Here is a 19,346-nt window from a genome sequence, read left to right as displayed (position 1 = left end):
GCATAGCTGTATCAGCTGAATGTAAGCCCTATGTACAGGTGAGTCACATAGTTGGTAACTCATGTCATGGAGGAGAGAAAAGGAGCTCAATGACTCCTCAAGGTCACAGAAATAGTAAGCATCAAGGCTGAAATCCAACAAGTCTTCTCACTTGAGTAAGGTTGTTTCCCACTAAACCATGTAGCCTGCCTTCACCCCTGAAGCATTTTGAGTGTCTTGCCACATGCTAGACACTGTACAGGGGCCTGGGTAGTGTGCACACTGCAGGGCCCCTACTGCTCTAAGACCTACTGCCGTGGTGGCTGTGGGGAGTGGGAGATAGGCATGGAAATAGCTGCAATGGAATATGACAGATCCTATAATAGAGGTGTGTGCTACAGGGTAAACCTTGCAACAGAGGGGGACATTCAGTGGGGTCTAGGAGAAATGTGGCAGATAAACAAGAGGGGGCAGGGCACCTCTTTCTCCATGCTAGTGCAAAGAAGTTCCTGAGAGGGTAAAAAGTAAGTGCACATCTGCTTAGAGAAAGAAGAAACAGGCAAGTATGCTGGAGGACTTTTGCTTCACTAAGGCAGTGCAGCTGAGCAAAGCCCACCCCCTACCCCACTCCTTCCATTCAGAGTAATGATTGTGCTGGAATCCAGCTTAACTACTGCTAAGGCATGTTCAGTAGAGGGAGATAGGTGGCAGGTGCCATAGCACCAATGAAAGAGTGTTGGCTAGCAAGTTTGTGATGCAGGGCACATCCAGGCTATTGTCCTGGGCTATATGGATCTGTATGTCCTAAGTGTTTGAGAGCACAGACATGGTCTCTCATGCGACACCTTCATTGTCAGGACAAAATGGGCAGGTCAAGCCCACATCAAGTAAGCAGAGCTGTGGGAAGGGATACCAACACGTCCCTTTGCTCCTTCGTCTAGCAATGTGTCCTTGGACAGGTCACATTAAGTCTCTAGATCTCACTAAGTTACGGAAAGATGAGGACTTGGATGGGTGGAGGTGGGAGGAAACACAAAATCATCCTGGTTTTCTCCTGTTTTCAGAGCTGTATCACATGGGGAGAACCCATTGTACTCCTAGACAGAGAAAACCCCAGGTAGGTCAATCAGCCCAGTGGAGGCTAAATGAATATTCATCTCACATTCAATGTGTGTTTGGAGGACTTCCGGAAACAGGGTTCCAAAGCCTCTCTTTTGAAGAAATGGGCAGTGACTCTAATTTTGGAAAGTGCATCCAAAGGCACTATAAGAGACCTGGTTTCGAATGCCTTTCCCCCTCTCACTGCACCACCCACAGACTTTGCTGAAGAGGTGGGTCTGGTAAGCCACTATTGAAACTATACAAGCCCCACTCTTTGTATTGGACTCTGGACCAGATTCTTTCCTAAGAGGATTGAGAAATGTGATACTGAGAGAAAAAATTTAAAGGGTGATCACAGATACTAATGAAATTCAGGTAATAAAGAGTGATCAAGTACCTACAATGTGCCTGGAACCAAAGATGCACCAACGAACAATGCCACCCTGCCCTGGTGGCCCTGGCTGAGAGATAAAACAGAAAGATAATGTTCAGTCATGGCTGGAGTCAGCTCCATGCAGCAAGGCAAAGCTGCATGTAAGAATAAGTCATTGGGGTACAGAAAATTCTGGAATAAACAGAAAAAAAAAAAGATCTCTGACTAGGGAAGCAGGAAGATGAAGCAGATGGAGATGAAAAAGTAGACAAGATTTCCAACAAGAAATGGAGGTCGTAACCCGGGAGCATGACCATGATTTTACAAGTCCCATGTGTCTGGCTTGGATTTCCTATCCTGCCCTTGGAGATCTGTGATACTCTTCACCAGAACCCTCTTAATAAACCACATTTATGCTCAAGCTACCTTAAGTAGATTTCTGTTTCTTTCGACTAAACATGGTTACATGTACTTGCACACACACTGAGCGGAAGAGCCTAAGCCATGTGGATAATGCCATGTTGAGTGGTTCGATCATTTCTTCATTCACCAAAGAGTTGTTTACTCATTACCCATAGTGTGGCAAGCTCTGTACTCTTACTGAGGATCAAAGCTGAACAAGACTCAGTCTCTCTCACAAAGAACTCATAGACATAGATCATGTGGAGATCATCATGTTAGCCAGCAATTACAGTTCAAATCATAAGCCCTATAAAAGAGGCTATGCTCAAAACGCTGAAGAGGGGCATTAATCACCTTGGGAGCCAGGAAAGACTTCACAAGAGAGTTATCTTTTGGAGCTGAGCCAAGAAGGTTGAGGAACAGCCAGTCAGGTGAACAGTGCTGCAGCAAAGAAAACAGCAAGTGCCAGGAAGTGAGCTATGAACATGGCATATTTGAATGAAGACTGGTACCTAGGCATACTGGGTTACGTGATATAAATGCAGGGTGAAGCGGAGGGTGGTGTGGGGATAGAGAAGAGGGTAAAAGGCTGCCTAGAGATGAAACTAGAAAGACAGCAGAGATAAGTCTTCAGTGGTCTTACAGTTTTGTTAAGAGGAAGAGGAATTAGGCCCTTTCAGGCTTCAATTGTGCTACAGTTTATGCTCTCTAGACATTTTCTCACTAAACCTCACCAAAGTTCTTGCAGGTTGGAATTGCTCTAATTGCTCAATAATTTGGGGATGAGCAAACTGAGGTTCAGAGAGGTTTGGGAACTTGTTCAGAGCCCCACCATGAGCAGTGGCAGAGCTCAGACACTTGGGTTAGAGCCTCTGTTCTTCCCACTGCGACATGCAGCCTCCCTGGCTGGGGCACAGTGGCTTGAGCTCTGTTCCATGCACGGTCTGGAGTCATTGAAGGACTGTAAGCAGAGGGTGACATGATATGGTGATTTGCACTTATGGTAGCAGTATAGAGGGTGAATCAAGAAGAGCTGAGAATAGAGATAAGAAGACTGGTTAAAAGGAGCAATGCAGGAAAATCAGGTGAGAGTTGATGAGGTCCCGGATTAAGGGAATAGCAGTGGGGCTGGAGAATAGGCAGAGGTCAAGGTGAAGATGTATGCGAGGGAGTGATTACATTGACGGATCAAGGAATCTGAGTTAGGCAAAGAGGGAAACGAGGCTGTTAAAGGGTGGTAGAAAGTGTGAAGTTGGTCAGGTCAAAAGATAGGAAGGAACATGAATGGGACCTTTGGGTTATTGATCTAGTACTTACCTTTCATTTCCTGGTAAGACCAATTCTCCAACTTTGACACAGCCCAGTACAGTAATGAATGGGGAGACGGTCTTCCACAGAGTTCTAGCTTCTCGGTAAAACCTACTCCATGCAACTGACAGTCTTGTTTCATCATTTTAAGCTGCCTAAGGTAACAGCCTTCCAAATGCACTCTCCATCCTTGTTAATGGAAAGTCATCCTCACCTCTCAGAATCTCACTCCAGACTCTGTACAGCTGCTAGTCTGATCCCTCCTCCTCTGTTAACTTCCATTGTACTTTCTGCATTTCATGATCGGTCCTCAGCAAAATACTCTATAAGCTCAGTCTTCTTGAGTATTCACTTTGCCCTCACTTTGCCTTTTGGATCTAACCACCAACTAGATGGCCCCGAGGCCAGGGTTTTCCCTGCAGCCGTCTCTAGTAGTGGCTGTCTCCTTTGCCACACGTCACACTCCTGGGCATGGGAGGGAGGGGGATTCTCCATTGTGATATCCTGAATACTGTTCCTCCTTCTCTAACCATCTCTGGCTCCTTTAATATCAAAACCATCAGACTCTCTCACCCGCTATCCCTCCTTGGTGCAGTTCATTTTTCTTGTTACTCCCTCTAACTCACTGAGGATTTTCAGCATTAAACTTACCATCCTTACAGCCATTATGGAAAATGATATAGAGGTTCCTCAAACAACTACATTTGGAACTGCCATGTGATCCAGCAGTCCCACTACTGGATATACACCCAAAGGAATGGAAATCATCATGACAAAGGAATACTGCACCCCATGTTTATTGCAGCTCTATTTACAATAGCCAAGAGTTGGAACCAGCCAAAATGCCCATTGTCAGATGACTGAATAAGGAAAGTGTGTTATATCTACACAATGGAATACTACTCAGCCATAAAAAAGAATGAAATTCTGCCATTCACAGCACATGGACGAGCTTGGAGAAAATTATGTTAGGTGAAATAAGCCAGGCACAGAAAGAGAAATACTGCCTGTCCTCATTCATAAGTGGGAGCTAAAAAATAAACAAATATAAAAAGAAGGAAAGATACAACAATCACAATAATATGTAGAACTTTCGAAAGGGAGAACAGAACTGAGGGTACCAGAGGTGGGAAGGGGTGGGTAAGGGAGGAATTGGTAAAAGGCCATGAAGAACGATTACATTCTATATTATTGAATGTACTAGTTATTCTGATTTGAACATCACATATTGCACACAGGTATTGATACTCAAGTTTGTACCCCACAGATATGTACAATCAACTATGTTACAATTAAAAAAAAATTGTAAAAAGTAAAAATTAAAAAAATAATAAACTTACCATCTTTCTTACCACCACCAGACCTGTAATCCTGCTGACCTCAATGTCCTTCAGTCCCCTGGCCTCTCAGTGCCTGGCCTCCTCGCCTGTGCTCTGACCCTGTCTGTGCCACCCACTCCCATGGTCACGCCCTGGAACCTGATTTTATCGCTAACTACATTTCCTCTATCATTTCCATATTATGCATTGCCCAGTCATACTTCCTCTAGTCTCTCCCCTCTAACAAACCATCTAGCCTACTTACATTTCCAGTCTTTGCCTCTGACCAAATTTTCACTTTCTATCGTCCCTGGATGGCCTCTTTTCTCTCTTCACCCAGCTTAGATTCCTCCTGCCATCACTGTAGTCGCTACATTGTATATGCTCTCCACTTCCTTGCCTCTTTTTTCTTTCATCTTGTACGAACACACATCTGGCTAAACCTAACTCTCCACCTACTCTGTGCCTGCCTGTACATGAACTGCTGAATGGAGCTGATAAAATTCACAACTATGCTGACTGGTCTCATGTCATAATAGTGACCACGAGTCTCCAGCAGGTCCTCAGTGCTACTCAGCAACCCACTACATTTACCTAGTGAATCGACACTCCTAACTCTGACTCCCTGAGAAGATCACTTCATGCATTTTTTCTCAACTATTCTCTCTCCTCCCTTTTAACCAAGGATTTTGCTTCTTATTTCACCAGGGGAATAGAATCAGTCAGAAGAGAACAACCACACCTTCCCACCACCACATCCGGAATCCCACTGCAGGTGTCCTTGTGCACTCCGTGTCGCCTCCCGATACAGAGAATGAAGTGTTCAGTTCCTATGTAAGACCAGCCCCTCCACACGTGCGTGGAATGCCAGCCCCTCTCACTTGCTCCAGGACTTGCTCCTGCACTCATCTCCACATCATCACTTTCTCCCTCTCCACTGAATTATTTCAATCAACATATCAATATACTGGAATGTCTCCCATCTTAAAAACAAAAAACACAACCTCCCTTGACCCCACATTACTCTCCAGTTAGAACCTATTTTTTCTTTGCCTTTACAGCAAAAGCATTGCTTCTGATTCCTCAGTTTGCTTTCACTCTTAAATCTTCTCCACTCGGCCTTTGGAAGGTCGTTCTCAATTGCCACCTTAGTGACTGCTCAACAGCACTTAACACAGTTGCCTGTTTCTTCTTTTGTGAAACATTTTCCTCACATGGCTTTGTGATCCCACTTTAGTCCTCTTCATACCTCTCTTCTGCCTCAGTCTTGTGGCTGGATCTCCCCCTTTCCCCATTTCTAAATATCAGGGTGCTTCACCACTCAGCCCTAGGGCCACTCGACTATCTACTCACTCTTAGAGTGACCTCATCTCATCCTTTCCCATAGTTTTAAATGCCAAGCACACATGTGTATATATTTGCATGCCAAATTTGTATCTCCAGTCATGACATTTCTCTTGAAATCCCGGTGTTTATTCCCACTTGTCTGTTAGATACCTCTACTTGATGTCTAATAGGAATGTTAAACTCAACATGTCAAAACCGAACTCTTAATTTATTTCCTTCAGATCTGCTTCTCCTCCCATCCTTCTCAGTAAATGGATTCACTGTTCATTGGGTTGCTTAGGCCAAAAATCTTGATTCCTTTCTTCTAATCCATGACCTACTCCTGTAGGATCTACTGTGAAAATACATTCTGAATCTGCCAACTTCTCACTACCTCTGCTCCACCAGCTCTGTCCAAGCCACCACTATGTCTCACTTTGACCACTGACATAGCCACTGACTGGTCTCCATTTCTTCTGTCTTCCTAATCAGTAAGGCCCTCATAATCTTGCACCTGCAACCTCTGTAGACCCATCTCTTACTTCGCTCCTGCCTTGAGTGCATGCCGGCTACACTGCCTTCCCTGGTCTTCAATCACACCAAGCATGCTCCCCCTTTAGGAAACTTACTCTTCTCTTCCAAGGCTCTCACTCAAGACCCCCATGTGGCTTGCTCCCTCACTTCATTCAAGTCTCTGCTTAAGTGACGTTATTTCAGACAGGTCCTCCGTACAGCCATGCCCCCGTCACTCTCTATCCTCTTACTTGGCTTCATCTCTTCATACCATTAATCGCCATCTGACATTACATATTTATGCAGTTTTGTCTCCATTACTAGAATTTAAGCTTCACGAGTGCAGGGACTTTATATGTTTTGTCCTCTGTTTTATTTCTCAGGACCCAGAACAGTGCCTGACACATAATAGCTGCTCAGTTAATAGCTGCTCCCTCCTCTTACCCCAGGAAATGTATGTATACCTTATGACCCTGTTTGTTCTTTATATCATCTGAAATGACTTTGGTATTTTTACTTATTCTCTTTATCCCCTGCTAGAATGTAACCTCTGTGATAATAGGGACCTTGTTGACCTTTCACAACAGTCCCCCTGCTGGAGCCTGCCTCAGAGTAGAGGCTCCATAGGTATTTGCTGCAGAATGAATGACCCGACCATGTTTGAGGACTGGTGTGCCTCCATCAGAAAGCTCCTTTTGCTCTTTGATAAGTCAGGCCTGGCTGACCTGAGCTGGTGAGGGCTCTGGCCTCCCCCTTGGTTTCTCTTTGCCCACCCCTCCCCCAGTGCCTTTCAGCCCATTACCTTGATGGCCCCCGTGGCTATCTGTATGTGGTGCAGCCGTCGCAGCGTGCTCTCTCTGTCGATGAAGTAGGAGGCTGCCAGCTGGTGCAGCGTCTCCAGGGACACTGCAGAGCTGTTGCCACCGCCTCCAATTACAGGGGCACTTCCTGTTGTCTCTGTCTTTCTGCTCAGTTTCCGCTTATCCACAAAAATGGTCAGAGACTCTTCTCCTGTAGCAAATGACATGGGTTCGTCGGTGAGGCCTTCTGTTCCTGAATCCCCTACCAATACGAGCATGAAACCCTTGGCCAGGGTCGACGATGCTGTGGACCTTTCCCCCCATCCCTTGCCATCTTTAGAGCAGTCTCATCCAACTGTGCAGGCCTCACTACCTGAAAGGCCCTCCCCACCCCCCAGCTTATCCATTTAACATTCTCTACTGATCTCTGTCTCAGGCAATCTACCTCCATGGGGGAGATAGTTTTCTCTCTCAGGTTGTTTAAGAGAAGTCACCATGGCTATTTCTGCTCCCCCAGAAAGGGCAAAGGCCCTGAATAAAACTCTCCCTCCCTTCTCACCATCAAATACTCAACACCTGCCACACGCCAGCGGCTGGCCTGAACCCTCAAAGAGCTCTTTTTGGTCCACCGGATGGTGAGCTAAATGCTATCTTAAATCCTGCTTTATTCTTGCCGAGGCAGAGAAAACTCTGTCTCTTCAGAGCTTCTGACTCTGCCCTGGATCCCAGTCACAGGCTGCACACCTCCTACCCCCAAACCCATCCGCAGCCCCAACTCCAACCCCACCAGGGATGATTCACCAGCCCAGAATCACTGGAATTGGTTTGGCCGGTTACCAGTCCTTATAGAGAGGAAGCAGGGGTCAGGGACTCAACGGACATCTGCATTGCCTATGGGTCTGACAATTGCAGCCACTGGAAATAATAGTAAGTGAAGAAGCCTTGTGGTTAGACAGCTCAGTCAAAAGAAAACTGGGAGCGCCCCCTGCTGGCACGTGCTCAGTAACAGCCTGTCTGTCCTGCGACCCCCTTACCCCACACCCCCTCCTCAGGAGGATGCTTATAAGCAAAAAAAATGTTCTGAGATGAATTTGGATATCAAGAGACTACACTGTTCTGAAACACACCAGAGAGAAAATGCTTCTGAAGCAATAATAGGCCAAGAAGAACAAAAGACCCAGAAAGACTGCTGGAGCTGTATTCAGTGGGACTTCAAGCTATGTCCAATGATCTGGCAGCCGAGTAGTTGGGCTTGTGGTGATGCTTACCTCCAAGGGTGGCGGAAAGAAGGAAATGCGTGCCGTACTTTTTGATCAGGTTTTCGGTAACCTGCTGCAGGTTGGGTCTCCTTCCGAGGAGGCGGATGTTCCGGATAAACTCTGGGGCGAGAGGCAGTGGCAAACTGAAGACGTCCTTCCTCTCGAGAGCCAAGTTGTTCACTTTCCAGCGGGCGAACTCCCTGGAGGAAGAGCCGAGGGACACAAAAAGCTCATGGTCGTTCAGAACAAGAGGCGTAGAACCTGAAGTCGGTCATGTTCTTCCTCCACGGGCACCCCCTCATCTCCTCCCAGTCCACATGTCCCCAGACAAAGGCACACAGCCTGGCAGAGGCACCTTGCCCTCTCACCTGGCCTGTCACTCCAGGCTCTGAGAAAGCCCCATCTCGGCTGACCTCATTAGAGCCTCTCCCACCCAACTTTCTCATTGGAGAGTAGCTGATTAGCTTATTCACATGAAGGCACTTATGGTTAGCAATGTAGAGTAGCAGGGAAAAACAAAAACAAAAAACTACTCTGTGTTGGTTTCAGAGATGTGATTAAGTCACAATCGTCACACAGCGGCTGAGTCACATCGCCTGTCTTGGCCTCAGTTAGTCATCTGTAAAGTCAGTGAGGTTGGTCTAGAACAACAGTTCTCAAACTTTTGATCTCAGATCTCCTTCACACTCCTAAAAATCATTGAATCCCCCACATTTGTTTATGTGGCTTCTATCTATTGATGTTTACCATTTTAGGAATTAAAGCTGAGAAAATGAAATTTATTATTTCATTTAAAGATAAAAATAATAAACATAAATAACACTTTTATGTTAAGTATACAAGTATGCTCTGAAACAAAACACATTTAACAAGAAGAGTGGTATTGCTGTGCATTTTTGCAAATCTCTTTAATAGTTGGCTTAGTAGAAGAGAGCTGCATTCTTATATTTGCTTCTGCATTCAATCGGTTGCCATAATTGTGGGTTTTATCTTTGGTACCACACTAAACTAAACAAATGATATTTTCTTAAAGGTTAGTTACAGTATGGAATCTAAAACCATATCAATGAAATTTTCATACTCTGTTACATTAAAATTCAGTGTTCTATATTGTACTTTGAATGTACCTTTCCACCCTCTATGATTTTGTAACATCATGCATTGGCCATCTAGAAAATACTGGATCACTGAGTTACACACATCTTCTACATTTTGACACTTTTCATTACATACTATCAAAACATCACATTACTTAATATCACCACCAATCTCATCAGAAAAGTCTTTAAATATTGGGAAGCTGTCAAGCTCATGATGATGAATACAAGTTTTACAAAATTCTAATTTTTGTTTGAAGGCTTACATTTTATCATTGGTAACAAATATTGTCAGTTGTTTTCTTGAAGAGGCTGGCTTACTTCATTCATTTCATGAGAAAATGTCTGACAAACACTCAAGTCTGAATAACCATAGTTTATCGGTTGGTGGTGCTTTCAAGAAAAATGGGGTTCCATGAAATAAGTGGCTAGTTTGCAACTCAATCACAAATGTATTCTTTCTTGAGACAACCATAGAACGTCAGTAGCCTCAGACATGCTTTATGTGTATTTCCCATTTCATCATACAGAATATTAAAAAGTTACATACTCATGGGTCAAGACACAATAAAATTAATAAATGTTACTCCTATAAGGACATTTTTAAGTGAAGCTAGTAATGTATGTGCGTGAGTGTGTGCACACTCACGTGCAAGTGTGTAATGAATCATGACTGCAGGTGTCCTTTGGTATGACTGCCTTTATTAAAATTAAGATGCCAGCAGTTTTAGTCACCATTGGTTTTGTATCTTCAGTGCAAATATCAACATAGACACTCTTAAAAGAACTAAGTGGACCCATATTTTGAGAAGCCCTGTTCTAGAAGATAGTGAAGTTCCTTTCTAATTTCATCCAGGATTTTAATCTTCATGCTTTGCTCCTCACTAAAATGTTTGCATTTTAAAGGGAACAGATTTCCAAAGGGAATCTTTGTCCTAGGAAGAAATTTAAAGGATCATATCCATTAGTAAGGAAAGAGTTTTATGCTGTCTTCAAAATTATACTGGTAAGAAACAACTCCACTGCCCTAGTAAGCACTAAAATGTTAAATCTTCACGGCCTCCTCACCCATCCAACCCTGCTCATCACGACCGTGCTAAACCTTGGTCTAACCTTTCCCCAAAATCCACAGAGAACTAATGATGGGGCTGCAGAAAAATAAAATAATTAAAAATAAATTTAAAAACCCATGCCCACATCGAGGTTAGAGAATCCCCCTATTTAACTCTAGAGAGGAGGAGGGTGCGCCAAACAGTACTAGGAAAACAAAGGAAAATGAGTAACTAATAATTCATGGTTCCAAAAAAGTCTTTAAAAATTCTCACTATGTGGTTTTATTTATCCAAACAGGCAAGTTCATAATAATACATTATCAGTTATTTCTCTTGAACAGGAAATGGTAAACTTTAAATATAGTACAGGGTATTTGTCAAAAGCATTTTCTAACCCAAATCCCACTGCAGGGTGAAAAACCATTGATCAATCTCATTTCTAATTGTCTGGACGGAAACTACTATCTTCTCATTGGCCTTGATAATTACATTGATGAGTCATAAAATCAGATTACTCAAAACAAACCAAACAAAAGAACAACAAAAAAAATCTCTTAGGGTCATCAAATCCAGGCCCCCTACATTGGAATAGGCCACATCTAGACTTCATTAATTAATAATTTCTATCATATTATTTTTCTAGGGGGCGGAAAAAGGTATTCTTCCATTTTTCATAATTTCTTTCAACAGTCAATGCCCCTCACTGAAAGGAAAGGCCATCTTACCACAGAGGTGGGCCCCACTTTAATTAAATCTAATAAATAAAAATTGGTTGTTCCATGGCTGGCTCTGTCACTTCAGTTAGAACTGCCAAGCAGAACGTCTTCTGAGAAGCTTTCTCTGACCTTCCCATCCCAAAAGAGCATCCTCCTTCTTTCTCTGTCCCCATGCTCTTGTCTATATTTCTTTGTAGTGCTTATCACTACCTGACACAATTCATTTTTTATTCTCTCTCTCCCATTAGAACATAAACTCTACGAGGGCAGAGTTTTTTCTGTCTTATTCAACTCTGTATCTCCAGCAATAAAACAATGTTAGATGTTCTAACAATAGGACAATAGTAGACATTCAACATATTTTTGTGGAATGATTGAATGAGAGATTCTCTAAGTCACTTGTTTTAAGTACACAGCTCTCCTAAGCCTATAGTTGTTTGCAAATTATTGACAACTTGACAAAAAAAAAAAAAGTTACAGGATGAGAATACATGGGAGTAATAACCAATTAGTGATTGATCCAAAATGAAGGACAATATTCTAAATGTGTACACGTATCAATGAGAAAATCAGATTTAATTTTAAAAATGTAACATAGGCATAACTTTGTGCATTTTAAAATACAAATCAAGGTACTGCTGGCATATTACTTGGATTTGGTAAACTGAGTCTGGGTCCTCTTGTATTGTCTTCAGTGGACATGGATAACTCCCAATGACTGTCCACTATCCACACTCCAAAGTCCAGTGAGAAAACAAACCAAAAAAAAAAGAAAAAAACTTTTGATCAAACTCTGCTCTGCTTTCTGCCCAAATGTTGAAGATCAACATGTCCATCCCTCTGCACTGGATCTGACAACAATCCCTGCCCCATTCCTAGTGTTAAAGATCATCAAAACAAGAAACAATGTTGGCGTTTGGCACTTTTACTTAGTCTTCATCTTCCTATGTCTGAAATCAGACTTGGAAGCTCATATACTTCTTCAAACCAATAGACAGTTTGGGGCACATCTTACTTAAATGAGGAAATTGAAACTCAAAAAGCTAAGTAATTTGCCTGATGTCACACAACTACCAAGAGGAAAGATAGGCTGTTAGAACTGGAAGGAACATTTGAGTAATATTTGCCAATCATTTTTGCATTATTGTGTACACGGAAAATTCTCTTTATATGAGGCATTGGAGTCAATGAATGAGGCTTCTCAGACCAGAGGAGACAAGTGCAGGGAGTCCTACTTCCTGAGACCTTGCCCAATTGCTCCCGAGGACTGAGGGGTCAGTATACAGACATCCCTCTAACCCATTTGCAGCATACCCGGTTAAGAAGATCTTCCCAACCCTCTCATGTTATGAGAAAAAACCATGAAACAGAGAAGGTTAGTGGTTTGCCTAAAGCATCATAACCAGTTGGTAACAGAACCAGAACAAAAAGCTAGCTTCCTGACCCTCCTCCAGGCTATTAACAGCAACTGTGACAATAGCAGCAATAGCAACTGAGACCCCAAGAGGTTAAGAAAGCAACTTGGATGAAGTCACACGATTGGTGGCAGAGTTGAGCTTAAAACCTAGGTCAATACCATATCGCTGTTTCTACAGCACTGTTTTCCTTTGTATAGATCAGATTAAATGTACTTTATTGCATCTAATTCTGTTTAAATGCTTACTATCTTTTAACAAGACTATTTTCATTACCTGGTACATTCTATTCCTTAATTATCTACACAAAACATTAATTTACTGTATATCCAAAATACATTGCCACATTTACACCACAGCAAAACCTTTCTGGATTAAGGCAGTCTCCATGTGCCCATTTACATGAGGAGAAATTGAGACCCAGAAAAAAATCAAGTCCCTACACAGGGTACCACGAGAGGAATCAGAGATAAAGGCCTGAATCCGACTCCTATGGCTGCTTAGGAAATCATAACACAGAATAACAAATGACCTAGAAAAATGAATGATACTGTCTTAGGAAGCTTTTTATGAGCAAATAATAAAAAATAATGACTAACATTTAATGAAATCTTAATATGTGCTAAGCATTACAAGCATCTTATAAGGATTATCTACTATAATATTCAAAACATCCCTATAAGGGGGGGAAATATAATTCTTTTCATTTTATGGATGATGAAATTGAGGCACAACTAAGTTAATTTATCCAGTTGGTAGTGGCCAGTAGGTGTCAAGGTCAGGATTTAAGCACAATCTGTCTGAGGATACACTGCCTTTACCGCTATACTATATTACCTCCACCTGTGAAACTCAAAGGGCACTCGAGATTATTGTAAGTGGAGCATGTGTGTGTGTGGCTGGGAGAAACAGACAGGGAGACAGACAGACAGAGACAGAAAGAGAGTTTCATTGGAGAAAGAATATATAAGAATGCATATAAGGGGCTACATTTTAAAACAAAGCAATACACGCTGCCACAGTAAACTACACTGTGGTGTCTACTCAGCGTTAGGCATAAGGCTTAGCCACAGAAAGGGTCAGACTCTGAGGACTCCCAGTGGTTTTCTCTTCTACACCAGTAAGTTTCTTCCCTGCTTTTCGGCAAACTTCTTTGAATCAAAACAATGGGGAAACATCTGTGAATAGAGTTTGATCCAGAAAGTGGTAAAAATGTGCTTACCAAACTTATTAACCTGGTTCTTTTTAGCATCTGAAAACCTCAGAAGCCAATATTGGAAAGCAGCTTGAGCTATTCAAAGAATAAATGTTCATTTCTGATTTTTTATTTAGCAGGTTTTTCACGAGCAATAAAATCATCAAGGCTTTTTTCCCCCCCTAGGAAAAGGATGTTTTCTATATATCAATTATATTAACATACACTGCTTCAATTAAGCCATCATCTTTGTTTCAATTAAGACATCAAGTAAATCTCCGTTTCAATTTAGCCATTTTTACTAAAATCTTCTCCCACTGTGTTTGTTACACAGTAAACAGTTGGAGAAAGCAAACATTTCACACGCCTGTAGTCCCTATGGAAAGTGCCTTTGGAACAACAGAGGACAACACATAAAGGGCCCCTAGGCTGAGCCAGAGTGACAGGGCTCCTTAACGTGGACTTTGCCTGTAAAAATATGGCACTTCAAAAGTGTGCTTCAGTAAACTGCTACAATTAACAGAAGTTCAGTCCATTCTCCATCTCCCTCTAGCGTACTTTAGATTAGCCTAGAGTGAAGAATATATATTTCTGTCAAAGAGTTAACATACCCATTAAATCCTTAATAACAACCGAAACAAAGTCTAAGAAAAGTATAATCCAGATTGGAATGGATAATCCAGTGTGCCTTATCAGCCATGCACACTGACATTCGGCATATTTTAGATATAAAGATATTTATACACATTCTGAAGTACTCATAGTTATCTTCGTCCCACACTGCTTAACACTAATGGTCCAGATTGCCAATGAATGATGCTTCTGGTTGTACACGAGTTTAGGGATTTCTGCAGAATCCAAAAGGGCCCTGCAATAGGAGAGTTGAACCAAACCACAGCCGTAGCAGAACTTAGGTAACAGGAGCATTAGCAGGGCTTTGGGCAGGGCCAGCTCTGGGTTTGAAGAAAAACGGTCTCCGGTCTCCGATGAGAATACTAAATGGCGACAAGGTGTTCCTAACTCAAAACATGTAAATAAAAAGTGGTGCCTCCAAGTCATAGCTACTGATTCTTATGTCTCCAGCCATGCTACAGCACTGTGTTCCTCTGTGCTATACAAGGTCAACAAGAAATCTGCCTTGGAAGACTCTCCCTGCAGAGTCTCGTGCCTGAAGATGAAAGGCTCAGAAAGAGCACAGCAGGGTCTTCCATCCTGGGTGTTATTTCCAGCAGCTGCACGCGGAGGTACCAATTTAGGGCTTGTAAACTGAGAACATTGATCCGGCCCCTGTGAACAGTCATTACCTATGAAGCCTCCCTCCCTATGAAGCCTTAAGGAAGAGAGTATTTAAAAAACATACGTATATATAATTATACTATATATAGGTATCCTATAACATCATGTTGTACACCTTGAATAGACACAATAAAATTTATCTTAAAAAAAGAACAATAAAGCAAATGGATTTAATAAAAGCAATTTATAAATAAATAAATAAATAAATAAACTATACCTCGATGAGACTGAAATCTAGTAGGAATGAATACTGCAGGCCACAATGTGGGTGGTTCTGCTGAGACCTCATCCTAACAGCCAGGTTATTCCATTACTGTGTTCTAATAGATCTTTTATCTTTCCACCTTGGTGGGAGAAGCATGTTGAGGCCCATTTTCAAAGCACTGACAGGGTTATCATTTGGAAAGTCACGTTTCCTGTATCCTGAACATGCAGCTCTACCTATCCCCTCTGCCTTGGAGCCCCTGCAGGCTTGGCACTATCTTATCCAGTGTCAGTGTGTCCTAGTGTGCTAGAAGCCACTGGTTCCTCCTGAGTTAGACTCCAGGCTTGGTTTACTGGGGAGGGAATCAATGCTGTTTCCAGTGGAGCCAACCAGCCATCACCTGCTCACTGAGGCGGTGTTTCTCAGAATAGGATCTGGAACTCCGGAGAGGTTGGGGAGAAGGCTTAAGACAGCAATGGAGTGCCCACCTCCAAGCTCCACTTTGCAAATAATGACAGGAGTGGGCTGTCGTGGTAGGGAATATTGCCCTTCTCTACTCTTTGGCCCTCCTGATCTATTTCTAATAATCTTCATTTATTTATTTATTTAGGAGCACCCCTATCCAACTTTTAGTGCTGAAAAGGACTGAGCCATCATTCTCCAAACTAGTTTTGGTATGAACCATATCTTGTAAGAAAAAATATGGCTAGTTTCCCCTAAAAAATGAAGAAGACACAGGACAAGTTATTGAATAAAATATTTAAGAACTTTGGAGCAACAAAGACGGATTTTTTTTAAGCCAAGGACATTTTTCCTGTGACTTGACTTTGTCTCCTTTAACCATCAACTAATGACCCACGGGAAAATTCCTCACATACCAACCAATTCCGGATAAATGCAAACATCTTTGTTCTCAGAGCCCACCTTTCTCTTGGAGGGCAGCCTTTCCCCAATCAGCCTGAGACTTGCCAACTTGACACAGGATACTCAGTAAGCACCACGGAGCACTGTATTGCTGATTTTCCTAGAGAGTTCCAGATGCAAAGAATCCTTCTTCATTTTTCCACCAGTATACCTTACATCCAGGGCTACTGCTCCTTTCTCAGGAATCAATCCACAAGCTAAGACATTACTGTTTTCTCTTTTTCTTAGGGCACACGTTTTGTCTTGAAAAACTCACATGAACAGGAATAGCCAAAGCCAACATGTACATTGAGGGATGCCATTTATCTACCTCAGCAACGCAGCTGAGATGGTTTCACATTCTCTAGCTGTACATTTTGGGGGCCTAGGGATGTATCACACTTTGGCTTCTGTACAGAAGGCAGTATTTCTAGACACATCACATCATCAGGAGATTTCTATCTCAACAACAGATTACTGTAATGTACTTGGCTATTAGAGCCTTTACTGCTATAATGAATATGACATGATTAATCTGAGCTATAAAAAGAAATGATAATAAAAACCATAATCTCTTATATTGGTGCAGTGCTCTCCTTTAGTTTTTTTTTTTTTTCTTTTTTATAATTTTCACACATGCTCTACTGTTTTACCTATGCAAGTACATTGGGAAAGAGGAAGAGCAAATGTCATTAATCCACTATTAACATTTTACAGGTGAACAGACAGAAAAACTAAGAGAAGGGATATGCCCCAAGTCTCAGTTGACCAGTAGTAGAGTTTGACTAGAACCCAGGCCATGCTACTAATGATTTTCTGCCTTTGTCTATCACCTGTGTTCAAGCTCAGGGACCACTGTCCACCTTTGTCATACTTCCCAGGTAATGCTTCTTCCTCGTGTACCACTGTGGCTAGGAGAAATCCCCAGGCAGGAAGGCTTCAATCCAGAAGTCATTTGGTTAAATAATATCTCGGCCTCTGTGACTCTTTGAGGCATGAGAGCAGAAACGAGGCCAGCCGTCCCTGATGTCCTGGTGCCCCATCCTTCTCACTGTATGGGAGAACTCAAGAAGCTTGGCATGGAGGTAATTTAGCAGCCTGCTGTGTTCTCAAACAACGGCCGGTAAACAATGATTGGCCAATTTCATTCTAATCTTCCCAATTTTGCTCTAATTAAAATCAAGCTGCAGCTTTCATACAGTTTAATTAAAGCTGATTGAGAGAAATGGGGAGGGGAGAGTCACGCTTCAAGGAGGAGGAGGAGATCACTGTTTGGAGAGTCTCATGCTGCCCCGCTGGGGCTCGGGGACATGGAAAGGGCACGGAGTGGGGAGTTTGCAGAATCAACATGGAATACAACAGAAACATGGGAATGAGGGGCCAGTAGATCTATGAGACCAGAAGGAACTGAAAAAGAAGCTAAGACATGTATTGTTTTAGGCACAAAAACCCCAGTTCTTCCCTGACACCCTAAACTGCTCTTCCACAGCTCACCTGTTCAACTACAGAGAAAACAGCCCTGTTCACCACTATTTACCTCCCGTAGTGCTTGTCTTTGCTTAGCAAGCTGACAGCCCACGTCATGCTTCTCCCTATCAAATGTCTTCATGGGGCTTCCCATTTCAACTTGACTGTAAGGGAATTCCCACAGACTAGCAGTTCCTTCCAGTATTCTACAAGTCTATTCCTTTTGCAATGAGGTAGCCCTTCTGCTATTTGAGTACATTTACTTTTTATATGGGCTATTCTTCTTTAGACTAAATATTTTCAGTTTCCTCAACATGGTTTCCAGATCTCTAGGCCTTCATGCTCAACCTTTTCTGCTTACAACCTAGCTTGTCAATGTATTTCTTCTTAAAGATGGCAACCAAAACTGAATGCAATCCGGTAGATGTGTTCTGAGCCACTGAGAGTACACTAGAATACAAAATGTGAATACATCATTGTTATCATCATTGTGACTATCACTGTACTGAACTCCCATGTTGCCAGAATGGGACTGGAAGCCTTACGTATTTTTAAATCATCACCACAATTTTACAAATGTCAGTGTAGTAGATCGAATTGTCTTTCTTGCCTGTATTAGAACGCCTTTTGACATGTGACTTTGCAGTGTCACTCTCCCATATGGACAGAGTTTATTTCCCTCCCCCATTGATATTGGGCTTGGCTATCTGACTTTGCTTTGGACAAAGAAATGAGGGCATAATGACAGTGCTAATTCTGGGCCAAGACCTCAAGAGGCATTGTGTGTTTCCACCCTCCCTCTTGCATCTGTGCCCTCACTATAAAAAGTGCTTTCCCCAGGTCCTGCAGGTGCTGCCCTTTCAGTCTGGGCCCCAGAATAAATACCATTGGAAGAAAGACCTAATGGCCTCCTTGCAGACCTGCAGCCTGAAGCAAAGCTAACACAGCCATCCTGCGCATGCATGAGTGAGAATGCATTATTATTTTAAGCTACTGAGTTCTGGGGGTCCTTAATCTGCATAATTGTGGCAATAGTTTAAATGATAGAGGCCACAAGATTTAGTCCTATTTTATAGCTGGGCTAGCTGAGGCTTAGATAATGTAAGTATCTTAGTCAAGGACACATAGCTTAGAAGAAAATCTATGTACTTTCTATCATATAAATTTCCTTTATTAATTCATTTGAATATTATGTTCATTTTTTAAGACAAATATATTCTTGGCTAACAGTAATCTTAGAGTCAACCAATACCCCATATTTCTTTCCAGCCCCAGATTTTTTTTTTTTTTTAATAAGTGTCACAGCCAAGTCAGGCCTCCTATATCCTATGTTTGTGAAAGAGACATTTTTAACTTAAAATTAGGGCTTTGCATTTCACCCTCTTCTTTCATTCAACCTCTAATGGCAGAGGCTTGAAAGTTGTTCTCTAAGCTGTTTGTTTTCCTCCTTGGCTCACAGATGGAGAATTTTCCCCCAGCTTCCTCTGCATTTAAGTATAGCCATGTGACTGGCCAATGGGATATGAACCCAGGCCTGCCCCATGAAACCTCCCACAAAATCTTTAATGCTCTTTCTCTTTTCTTACCTACCAGGATCCAGAAGAGAACTCTGAGGTCTAA

At 42.4% G+C, this 19,346-nt stretch overlaps 1 protein-coding gene across 1 annotated transcript in view; it reads right to left on the bottom strand.

The window, feature by feature from the left end:
• BRINP2 (BMP/retinoic acid inducible neural specific 2) overlaps window positions 1–19,346 on the bottom strand; it is a 46,086-nt gene that overhangs the window by 12,613 nt on the left and 14,127 nt on the right. Inside the window, exons 2-3 of the mRNA XM_063106920.1 lie at window positions 8,390–8,580; window positions 7,124–7,332 (exon numbers count right to left, since the gene is read on the bottom strand). Coding sequence (XP_062962990.1) covers window positions 7,124–7,332; window positions 8,390–8,580 — 400 coding nt within the window. The remainder of the gene's footprint in view (window positions 1–7,123; window positions 7,333–8,389; window positions 8,581–19,346) is intronic.

Source organism: Cynocephalus volans, chromosome 8 (assembly GCF_027409185.1).
Source record: "Cynocephalus volans isolate mCynVol1 chromosome 8, mCynVol1.pri, whole genome shotgun sequence".
NCBI lineage: Eukaryota > Metazoa > Chordata > Mammalia > Dermoptera > Cynocephalidae > Cynocephalus > Cynocephalus volans.
Note: the sequence above shows the minus strand (reverse complement) of the source record. Positions and strands in the feature narration are given on the sequence as shown.